Genomic DNA, 11,856 nt, shown 5'->3' on the forward strand with positions numbered 1-11,856 from the left:
AATTTTCATTTATAAGAATGGATAAGAATGTAAAAACATTCGAATAAAATCCAAACATAAACAGTGATTTATCTTCCTTTTGCTTTAATCCTCATCATTTTCTACAAATTTCAGTTTTTGAAATCTCAAGAATTTAGGATTTTTAAGAAAACCAATAACTTTTGTATTTAAAAAGTATTTGCACTGAACTTCAAAATGACAAACAGTTTGTAGTAGATAGAACTTAATTTAACTCCTTTTGAAATATCAACTATCGAAAAAGTTAAGCCTTTTTATGTTTTTTATGTAAATCCTTCATTTATTCAACATTTTAATTTCGGATATTAAGGAATAATTTTATGTTCCTTACATAAAAAAATTAATCTTAATTTACAATCTACGACCACGACGACCACCCTTTCTACGTGTCGAATCTGATGGAATTGGAGTTACATCTTCAATACGTCCAATTTTCATTGATGATCGAGCTAAAGCTCTCAATGCTTGTTGTGCTCCAGGTCCTGGTGTTTTTGTTTTATTACCACCAGTGGCACGCAATTTAATATGTAAAGCAGTGATACCTAGCGATTTACATTTTTCAGCAACATCCTAAAACATTAACATATTAAACTAAAATGAATTTTTTTTATATTCTAAATAAATACTTGTGCAGCTAACATAGCAGCGTAAGGAGATGCTTCATCACGATCAGCTTTTACTTTCATACCACCAGTAACTCGAGCTATCGTTTCACGACCAGATAAATCAGTTACATGTACAAATGTGTCATTAAAACTAGCAAAAATATGTGCAACACCAAATACATTTTCGCCATCACGTACTTGTGGTCCAAGAGAAACTTGAACTTCTTCTTTTTGTGTTTTATTTTTACGTGGTGCCATTATTTAATAATTCTGAAATACAAGTTGAGACATATCAGTTTTTTATATTGTGTTAATTATGGTAAACAAATAATTATTCCAAAACATCTGCTGTATTTTACAAGCATTTGCTCAATCCATATCAAAATAAGTTTTGCAACTTATTGTAAATTAATATTATTATATATTTTTATAAATAACGCGAATGATATATAGAATTTTATTAAAATTATATTAACCTTTTTTTAAGCCGACCAATAAAAAGGACCGGAAAACGGGAAAGAAATTGACAGTTGGAATTTATAATGTTTTAATTGTCAAAATTTAAAGCAGATACGAAACTGACATCTGTGGGTGAATGTGATTACTAAAAATTGTTTGGGTGAATTGAATAGGGTGGACTAGAATAGAAATAGGTCAATTCATTAAAAAAAGTAATTAAAGAATAATGATTGATTATGTATTAAATAGTTGATGAAATAATAAGAATTTTCATCAATTAAAAAATAAAGAAACATAATTTTCTATACATATTCAAAGAAAATATGGAAAATTAAAAATTTAGCGGACAACTAGGTAGGTATAAACCTTGAAATTTTTAAAAATCTATGTAAACATGAATTGTTTAATGGGGTGACGGTCACTTCCCACAAAAGCCAACTTGTACCTTACTAAAAAAATAGTCACCAAAATGGGTTGCAAGAAGTGACTGACCGTCAATAACCGAAAATGTCAACGACAAAATACATTTTTTTATCTTAATATTCTATGTATAACTTGCTTCAACTTAGCTCAATAGATGGGTCTGCCCAAAATGGGAAAATTGTAAAATTTTCTATACCTAAAAATTTTACACTAGATTGGATATCTGATAGGTAATTGGGTGAGTCTTTGAACATAAACACCATGGGTTATAAAAATGATTTTCTTCCGAAATTACAGGATTTTGGAATAACAACCCATTACATCAAGGAATGCGACAACAGATTATGGGTAAATATTTTTACAGTGAATAAAAGTTATTTATTTTTTTATTTTTATATTAAAATTCAAAATTTAAGCAACATGACAAATTTTTTTAAGAATTTCAAAGTTTACTTATATTATACCAACTTCTTATAGTAACTAAAGTACTGCAATGATTTTTTCTGGTATTATAAAAATATTTCATAAAAACTTATAACATTGGTAAATATTTCTCATAATTTATTGAAATATTTTTTAAATAAATTTTGAGGTTTTATATTCAGTTAAAAATATAAATCTGCTAGTCCCATTCAAAAACTGGCTTTCCTTCAGAGTCCCATGTGTTTTTACATTTTTTAAACGTACAAACTAAATAAAGTGCTAAAATTAAATTAAAGTTAATTTCGTATCTTTCTTAATTCGTACTTTTTAATTAAAAAAATTAAATTTAGAATATATTTTTTCATAGTTATCGTGTAGAAAAATATATCCTAAAATTAACTTCAATTTCTCATTTAATAAAAACTGTTTATATACTTGTCGTCTCCCATTCAGATTTAGATAATGTTCCCACAGTTTTTTGTCTACCATAATTCGATGACAAATATTTTTTACAATGTGCATATTCATCTTCCCCTTGACCAACCAAACTTCCATTCCTCGGCGGAGGATAACTTTCTAATGCTTGCATTCGTTGCAGCAATCCTTTACCTAAATTAAAAATTTTAGGCAACAGAAATTTAATTTTTAATGTACATTATATATAATCAAATAACGAAAAAATTTTTTTATAATACCATGTTCAATATTTTTCTTATAATAATCGGCAAAACTTGATTTCATTTCGAGTTTAAGTCCGTTTTTTCTACACAGTTTTTCGAAGGTAGGGAAATGAACTAGAAATTCAGGACAATCTACAACATCCTCCAAATAAAATTTGTATTTAGCACCAAATAAAGGTGGTCTTTCAGTATCACATATAAAATCAATGTTGTATACACTGTTCCCAAATTTTCTGCCATACAGCCTTTGCCTTCGCATGATTTCATTCGCATCAGGTATAGTTGCAATGAAATATCCACCAGGTAAAAGACATTCGGCTGCATTGCGTACCATAATTTCAGCTTGAGTTAAGGATTCAAAACAATAATGAAATGCAAATTGACAACTAACTAAATTTAATTTCATTGATGGATCTTTATATTTTTCTCGTAGACGTTCTAGTGTTGAATCACATGCAAAAAATTCCGCGGTAAATTTTTTGCTACCGAATTTTTTGTCTGCTCTTGAAATTATTGCATTATAACGCTGTTGGCATTGTTCAACACTTACTTCAGCTATATCCGTGCATATTAAATGTGTTATACCACCTTTCTCCCATTTAAATAAGTCTCCACCTTTTCCACAACACATATCCAAAACGCGCAATGGTTCCCCCAATTTTTGTGTAGATTTAATTTTTTTTAAATATTCTTCAATGAGCATTGATTTAATCCAATTATTGAAATTCCTCATATAAATTATTTTGGATTTTGACCTTTTGGCTAAACCTTTTTCTTCTAGCTTATTATAATGCGTTGCAACAACTTTAGCATTCTCATTGACTTTTTGATATTTTTCTGCATTATCTTGGTTAGAACTAGGTTCATGTTTTCTTTTTAAAATTTTGGGTTCCTGTGTTTGTGAGCTTCCTTCGTTGTCTGAATAGTCTGGTGTTTGATATTGTGTTTCAGATTCTACAGACTGATCATAATAAATTTCACCAGCATTATCTTCCCTACCAGTGTCATCGTTATCATCATCACTAAGATTTAGCTCACCATGCGTGTCTGAGCTCATAATTTTGTATTTAATTTCAATATTTAAAATTATAAAAATTTATAAACAGATTTAATTTAGATGATGACGATTTATAGAGTTTATACAAAAAATTAACTTTCACTTTAGTAGCTACTGCAATTTTAAGAGAAGGTTATTGAATTAACGTCGTTAAACTAGCAACATTCTGAAACTATTTATCAACAAAACTCAAATATTCGATTGGCGTCACTATAAGTGCTATCAATTATAGTATATATAAATATAAAATCACATCCAATAACATATTATAAATTTATTCATTTCGTTTGTTTATTTATTATGTTATTATTACATGTATATATATGTTATGATTACATAAATATATATAGAATTCTACATACTATATTTTACATAGTAAGTAGTCGAAGCTTTGCTGATGATAAAATGAAAGTAATAGAATGAAGGTTTTGTGACAAATTCGGTTACTTCATAATATATAATTTTTTCTGTAATTAAAATATTATATTTTTTTAAACCGCAGTCAACGTACATCTAGAATAGCCCTCATAACGATTCCAGATAACGACTATAGAATATTTTTATTCAATATAAGCAAAAGCAAAACCATTATATTCAACGACGATGGCAGAAATGCAAATTCTGCAATAAATGCTCGTAAATAAATAATTGCGACCGAATTGTAAAACAGAAAACTTAACACTTGTATTGTGTGAACAGCAGATTTTGAATTGCCAATTTTATGTATTTATTTAAAATATTTGAATAATTTTATTTATTAAATATTTTTCTAAAACATTAGTTGAATTTCTCATACTTTTGATATTCATATTTAATATTGCAATTATTTACCATTGGATCTTCAAACTCGTCAACACTGATCAAAATGTCAACTTTATTGTTTTTTTTTTAACTTTTGTTATCACTTTTGTCAACATCCAATGTTATTTATTTCTATATAGGTCCCGCTAAATTTGTCAGAAATTTAAAAATAAAATTTTTCTAGAAATTAAGTATGAGTTTTGAATTGAACTCAGAAGATGTCGAAATTCCACCACCAACAATAGAGGAATCAAAAGAAATTAAAGCAATTAATAAAGAAACCGTTCATAGAATATGTTCTGGTCAAGTGGTTTTAAGTTTGGCTATAGCTGTAAAAGAACTTGTTGAAAATTCCATAGATGCTGGTGCTACAGTGATTGAAGTAAAATTAAAAGAACAAGGCTTAGAGTATGTTGAAGTTTGCGATAATGGACATGGTGTTAGGGAAGAGGATATTAAAGGAATGACCGCAAAGTATCATACTTCTAAAATTAAAGAATTTTCTGATTTAAATGAAGTTGCAACATTTGGTTTTCGCGGCGAAGCCTTAAGTTCTTTGTGTGCTTTATCAGATATGAAAGTTATTACAAAACATAAATCAAGTCCTGTTGGAGTAAGTTTCGAATTGGATCATGAGGGCCAAATAAGAAATAAGTCAGTATGTCCACGAGAAGTGGGAACCACAGTAACGCTATCTAATCTTTTTTCGACTTTACCAGTGAGAAAACGAGAGTTTTCAAAAAACATTAAGAAAGAGTTTGCTAAAATGTGTCAAATTCTTCAAGCTTATTGTCTTGTTTCAAAAGGAATCAAAATTATGTGCTCGAATATTTCAGATAAAGGGCGGAAAACAAATTTTCTATCTACTCAAGGTTCTCATTCTGTACTTGACAATATAGTTGCAATATTTGGATCAAAACAATCGTCGGAATTAGTGGTATTGAAACCACCATTGTTAAATGATGAAAAATTCTGTGAAGATTCCTTTTTAGAAGTGGAAGATGTATCAAATTCAAGTTTACAAATTCTTAAAGGCGATATCGAAAAACTAAATAATATTAATTTTGAAATTGAAGGATGGATTTCTAGTTGCAGTCATGGTAGTGGAAGAAGTTCAAAGGATCGACAGTACTTCTTTATAAATTCCAGGCCATGTGATAATAAAAATTTATCGAAATTGGTAAATGAAATTTACCACAGATATAACGTTAATCAATATCCATTTGTTTTTCTTAATTTAAAATTAAATCGTTCTGATGTTGATGTCAATGTAACTCCTGATAAACGCCAACTTTTCTTAAATAATGAAAAAATTTTATTACTTGCTGTTAAGAAATCTTTGCTTAACACATTTGGAAATATTCCTTCCACGTACAAAATTCAAAATTCTACGTTGTTAGACTTTAACATTAAAAGCCATTCAAATGAACCAAAAGACGAAGAAGATTTATTTAAAGAGTCTACCTCCCAAAATTTTATGCAAAAATTGTCACAATGGAAACTCTCTGGTTCTACGGACAGTATATCTAAACCGCTAATTACAACCAAACGTAAAACAATCGACGAAATTCAGCAAAGAACTTTCAAATTACGCAAAATTCAAGATTTTTTATCTCAACAGCCTTCGATATCTACAAAAGAATCATTTGCAAGTTATAAATCCGATGAAGATGTTTCGGAGGATGAAAAACAAATAGACAGTTCGGGTTTGAATAATTCCGTAAATATAAATATGCTGCGCGAAGAGTCAAAAGAGTATGATTTTTTATTAAAAAATTCAAACGATTTAGAATCCTCAGAGACAGAATCAACTACTGCAACAAAAACAATCAATGTCGGAAAAAATGTAATTGCAAATTCGTCTCCTGAGGAAATGGTTGCAAAGATTAGTTGTAAGAATGTTCCAAAGAAAAATGATTTAGAAGAAAATCTTTTATTTGAGAAGAAAGTATACAAAGATACAAATGAAATTTCAAATTCAACTCCTGATGAAATGATTAAACAAGATAAGAGTAAGAATGTTTTAAAGATAAATGATTCAGAAGAAAATTTGTTTTTTGAGAAAGAAATGGATAATGATACAAATGAAATCGCACAATCATCTGAAGAAATTATTACACAAAATAGTTATGAGAATGTTTCAAAGAAAAACGATTCGGAAGAAAGCCTTTTATTTCAGAAAGATATAAATAATGAATCCGAAAATTCTATTTATCCTAGTCAATCAACATTAAATTCATCTCAAGATTCTGTAATATGTTTAAAAAATGATGTGGTAACTATAGAACTAGACGAGGCAACAAGCGACACCAGTATTGAAATTGAAGCAAACAGTTATATTGAAACATCTATTGAAGAAATTAGAAAATTAGCTCTTGCAGAAGATGAGTTTCTACATTCATCAAATTCTAGGTCAAATTTGTCCCGGTTAAAGTTCAAAAGTGAAATCAATCCCACTAAAAATAAAACAGCTGAAGAAGAATTGGATAAAGAAATAACAAAAGATATGTTCAATAAAATGGAAATAATAGGGCAATTCAACTTGGGTTTTATAATTGTGAAGCTCGATGATGATCTGTTTATAATTGATCAACATGCCTCCGATGAAAAATATAATTTTGAGGATCTTCAAAAAACTGTTGTATTACAAAGTCAAACTTTAACGGTACCACAGCGTTTAGAGCTTACAGCTATAGATGAAATGGTTTTGATAGATAATATGAAAATTTTTGAAGCAAATGGATTTAAAATTCATGTAGATGCTGATGCCTTACCAACTAAAAAGCTAAAATTAATAGCGAAGCCTTTTAGTAAAAATTGGCATTTTGGAATAGAGGATATATCTGACATATTGTTTATGTTACAAGATGCACCACCTGACACGATGGTAAGACCATCAAAAGTTCGACAAATGTTTGCATCAAGAGCTTGTCGCAAATCAATAATGATTGGTCAAACGTTAAATAAATCAACTATGAAACGATTGGTAAATCATATGGGTGAAATTGAACATCCTTGGAATTGCCCTCACGGAAGACCTACAATGAGGCATTTAATAAATTTGGCAATGATAGAAACGGAAAATAGTGATGACAATGAAGATTAGAATTAAAATTGTGAAAAAAAACCTGTTTGTTTTCTTTTTGCAGTAGCATTTAGTACCTACCCACTTATTTTCTGCTATCGAGTGAATACTTCAGGGTTAATATAAAGTTTCGATTTTTTTAAGCTCCATATCCTGAATGTGCTAAATCCTTCAATTTCTTTTTACGTATTTTTCAAAAAATTGTTGCACGTGCGTGCATAGCTTTATAAAATATTTTGTAAATAAATAAATTGATATGTCATTTTCGTTGTCAATTACATTCGCAAAATTGATAAGCTAAAAAGGGAAAAGCCACGACAAATAAGAGTGAAAGCAACTTAGTTTTTGTCTAAAATAGTTTAAAAACTATGAATTTTACATATAAAAAATACATTGAATATTAAAGATTTGAACTTTAAAATATATTTAAACAAAACATATAGCTCACTTTTGCACAGATTAATTTTTGAAAGAATTTACCTGAAGGGTAATTGATGGTTGGATCGAAAATGTCTTTTCTTAGGGGTTCAACAAATTTTGTGTGGTGTACTACTAGCGTTTTAGGTAAAGGTGCAACTGGGGCAGTATTTCAAGGTGTAAATAAAAACAATGGTGAATCAGTGGCCGTAAAAACTTTTAACCAAATGAGTCATATGCGCCCAATGGATGTTCAAATGCGTGAATTTGAAGTCCTAAAAAAGGTTAATCATGAAAATATTGTGAAGCTCTTAGCAATTGAGGATGACCAAGAGGGGCGCGGTAAAGTTATTGTTATGGAACTTTGTACTGGCGGAAGTCTGTTTAATATTCTTGATGATCCAGAAAATACATATGGTCTTCCAGAAAAAGAATTTCTATTAGTTTTAGAACATTTGTGTGCTGGTATGAAACATTTACGTGATAATAATTTAGTTCATAGAGATTTAAAGCCTGGAAATATAATGAAATTTATATCGGAGGATGGAAAAACCGTATATAAATTAACAGATTTTGGAGCAGCCCGCGAACTGGAAGAAAACCAACCATTTATGTCTTTATATGGTACTGAGGAATATTTACATCCAGATATGTATGAACGGGCTGTGTTACGCAAGTCAGTTCAAAGATCTTTTACAGCTAATGTTGATTTATGGTCCATTGGCGTTACATTATATCATGTAGCAACCGGGAACTTACCATTTAGACCCTTTGGTGGACGAAAAAATCGTGAAACGATGCATGTAATAACAACACAAAAAAATTCAGGTGTTATATCAGGTAATTATCAATTTGAAATTTCGGCCCTTGATTTGATGAATTATTTCTAATTGCGTTTTACATGAAGATGAAGCGCGTGAATGAATATCGAAGAACAAGTTTTCGGTTACATATATGTAGGTATAATATTTGTATGGTATTTCATATTGTATGGATTCATCACCTACATGTATAATATTTCATATGATTCAATTTTCTAAGTCGAATCGCCTGCAGAACTGTTATCACAAAAACGTAAATAAACATTGTTTGAACCTGTAACACTATAAGCAAATATTTAAAATATTTTGTATTTTATTGGAATATATGTTAAATTTTTTTAAAAATTTTGTACCTATTTAGGTAACTAATTTAATATTCGGAAACGGAAAAACATCCAAAAAAAGAAAATAGAGGCAAAAAATCTCCCTTCTATTTATTTATTTCCAAAGATTTTATGGAATACCAAAAATATTATCTATAAATGATAGGGTTATCGTTAAATATTAAGAATTATTGTTATGAGCATAAATTAAAACACATGTACAAACGACTTAAATTTTTAAGAATTATCAGAAATATTCAACTTTAGTAACGCAAAATTTTTGCTTATCTAAATATGATTTTTCAATAAATCATTTCAATGAAGTTTTATTGTATGTGACAAATAAATGGACAAATATTTTAAGTAGCTTTAATTATAATTAAACTATTTTAATTATGTGATATTTCTTTTGATTTTAGGTATTCAACTAACAGAAAATGGTCCCATTGAATGGTCAAGAACATTACCAGCGCACTGTCAGTTAAGTGAAGGTTTAAAAACGTTAGTCACTCCATTGTTAGCAGGCCTCCTAGAAGAAAATCGAGAAAAAATGTGGTCATTTGACCGTTTTTTTCAAGAAGTTACACATATTTTGAGCAAAAGAATAATTCAAATGTTCTATATTAATAACGTTACCCGATATGAACTGTTTTTGGAATTGGATGATAAATTCGATGCTCTCCAGGAACATATTTTTGTTCAGTGTAAAGTGAGACCTGAAAATCAAATATTATTTTATGGAAATGATTACTTAGAAACTAAAGTAGGAACCCAAACTAATATTAAAGGTTATCCAAAAATTGATTTAGATAATCCAATATCTTTATTTTCCAAAGATAACAATAATGTGCAGTTACCACAACAATTGGAATTACCAAAATTGCCAACTTTTCCAAACAGTGTTTCAGTGGAGAATGATGCAAGTTTAGCAAAAGTTGCTTGTAGTGTTGGTCATGAATGTAAAAGAAGAATAGAAACTTTAACAATTGTCGACAAATTAATCAAACATGGTGTGGAAGAGTTTGTCGAAACTCACAAAAAAATATTAACGAAATTAAAATTAAAAAGTGAGAGCCTTGATGAAGTTATGTCAACAGCAATTGAGTTAGCTGATGCAATATCAATTTTACGCGATATCAAAATGCATTCCAAAACCGATTGGTTAGAACTAGATATGTTAAGAAAAGATTTTGATGAAGTATTTGAACGTATACAACAGCTATATCATAAGTTTGTTAATGAAAATTCATTAGCGCAAGAATGGATATCTTCAATGAAAGGAAGGCAATGTCCATGTGAATCGCGTTCTAGTGAACGTGCAAAATATTTTGTTGAAAGGTTACGAGACTCTTGGCAACATCTATTAAGAGATCGAGCGACACGAGCTTTGACTTATAACGATGAACAGTTTCATGCTTTGGAAAAGATAAAAATAGCCGGAAATAGTAAAAAATTGAGATCTTTATTAATTGAAGATGTCCAAACTAGTATAGCACAAATTGCTGAGTGTTTAGCAGACTGGTATAAGCATGCCCAAGCAGCCTATTTAAAAACAGAAATTTTACAAAAAGATATAGCTGATCAAGAAAATAGACTTATGGATATAAGACATAAACTTTTTGAAATAAAACATAGTATCAAGATAGATGAGTGCATTCGTAGGGAAAATGAATTGAATACTGTGTGCAAAATAGAGTTGAAACAGAAATTAAAAACTTTGTTTGAACAGGAAAATGAAACTAAATTAATTTTAAAACAAAATAACGAATTAATAAAACAAATAATAAAATTGCATTTAGATAATGAAGAAGAAAATTGTGATTCAAATAATGTTAGTAGGCTGTAACTCTATACATTATTTTATATAAAGCGAATGTATTTTGACTAAAAACTCTTGTTTTTTTATTGTGCCGAAAAAACTAAGGTTCATATAAAACTGTGGTAAACTGTTATTTATTAATTTTACTTGTTCATTTAAAATTATTTGAGTTTAAAAAATATGTATGTAGGTAGGATAAACTATAAAATAATGCATAATAAAATTTTATAATTGAAATTATGATAATAAAGATATATAATATATGTACATACATATGTTTGTGTGAACTTACTTAAAAATAAATTTATGTTTATGAAGATAAAGATTAGGGCTAAAGATTCCTAAAAGAAAATATGCTGACATACATAGTTTTTATATTCCTCAACAATGCTTTAGGAAAATGTGTCCTTCATATTTCTTACGAAGTTACAAACTTATTGGGCAAATACATAACTAGGAATGTATAATATGTACAAAGGGAGTAGGTATCAAATGTTTTTAAGAGGATCCAAATTATGAAACCGTTTCTCCTTTTAATGCCTTAAATTAATAATATACACTCCTGGGTCTAATTTTCTATTCGTAGTAAATAATTATGTATGTATTTATGTTTAAAGAAATGAAAGTAGTTTATTTTCGCCTTTTTGATTAAAAATATTTTCCGTTTTTTTAAAAAATTTTCAAACAGCTGTTATGTGAATGTGCAGAGGGAGTATGTTCCTACCTAGTATAATCCCATATACAACATAATATAGCCAAAATGGCTGGTTAAAAAATATCTCACAGACAACAATGACGGTAAAGCAAAATTTCGTTGCCTTAAGTAAGAAGTCCTAGTTGAAAAAATACTTAACTTTACTTAGCAATTCATTATTCATTCACCATATTGTAATTTTGTTCACACAGTCATCGAATTTTTGTGAAT

The 11,856-nt window shown here is 28.9% G+C and overlaps 4 protein-coding genes across 4 annotated transcripts; 2 read left to right on the plus strand and 2 right to left on the minus strand.

Annotated features, from left to right (window-relative positions):
- Positions 1-269: 269 nt before the first annotated feature.
- LOC129613177 (40S ribosomal protein S14) lies at positions 270-1,195 on the minus strand. The gene is made up of 3 exons (XM_055527140.1): positions 1,100-1,195; positions 645-893; positions 270-588 (listed from the first exon to the last, which is right to left on the minus strand). Exons 2-3 carry the CDS (start codon positions 879-881, stop codon positions 370-372), a joined length of 456 nt encoding a protein of 151 aa, XP_055383115.1. The 5' UTR covers positions 882-893; positions 1,100-1,195; the 3' UTR covers positions 270-369.
- Positions 1,196-1,895: 700 nt separating this feature from the next.
- On the minus strand, positions 1,896-3,768 carry LOC129613199 (mRNA cap guanine-N7 methyltransferase). Its single transcript, XM_055527168.1, has 3 exons — positions 2,624-3,768; positions 2,364-2,537; positions 1,896-2,207 (listed from the first exon to the last, which is right to left on the minus strand). The coding sequence occupies exons 1-3, from the start codon at positions 3,663-3,665 to the stop codon at positions 2,128-2,130; spliced, it is 1,296 nt and encodes a 431-aa protein (XP_055383143.1). The 5' UTR covers positions 3,666-3,768; the 3' UTR covers positions 1,896-2,127.
- Positions 3,769-4,587: 819 nt separating this feature from the next.
- On the plus strand, positions 4,588-7,572 carry LOC129613278 (mismatch repair endonuclease PMS2). The gene has a single exon (XM_055527275.1). It carries the CDS (start codon positions 4,660-4,662, stop codon positions 7,570-7,572), a length of 2,913 nt encoding a protein of 970 aa, XP_055383250.1. The 5' UTR covers positions 4,588-4,659.
- A 284-nt stretch (positions 7,573-7,856) lies between these two features.
- On the plus strand, positions 7,857-11,192 carry LOC129613110 (serine/threonine-protein kinase TBK1). Its single transcript, XM_055527040.1, has 2 exons — positions 7,857-8,808; positions 9,532-11,192. The coding sequence occupies exons 1-2, from the start codon at positions 8,046-8,048 to the stop codon at positions 10,956-10,958; spliced, it is 2,190 nt and encodes a 729-aa protein (XP_055383015.1). The 5' UTR covers positions 7,857-8,045; the 3' UTR covers positions 10,959-11,192.
- The last annotated feature ends 664 nt before the right edge of the window (positions 11,193-11,856 follow it).

The sequence above is a fragment of the Condylostylus longicornis genome, unplaced genomic scaffold, assembly GCF_029603195.1.
Source record: "Condylostylus longicornis isolate FDR11 unplaced genomic scaffold, ASM2960319v2 ptg000081l, whole genome shotgun sequence".
NCBI lineage: Eukaryota > Metazoa > Arthropoda > Insecta > Diptera > Dolichopodidae > Condylostylus > Condylostylus longicornis.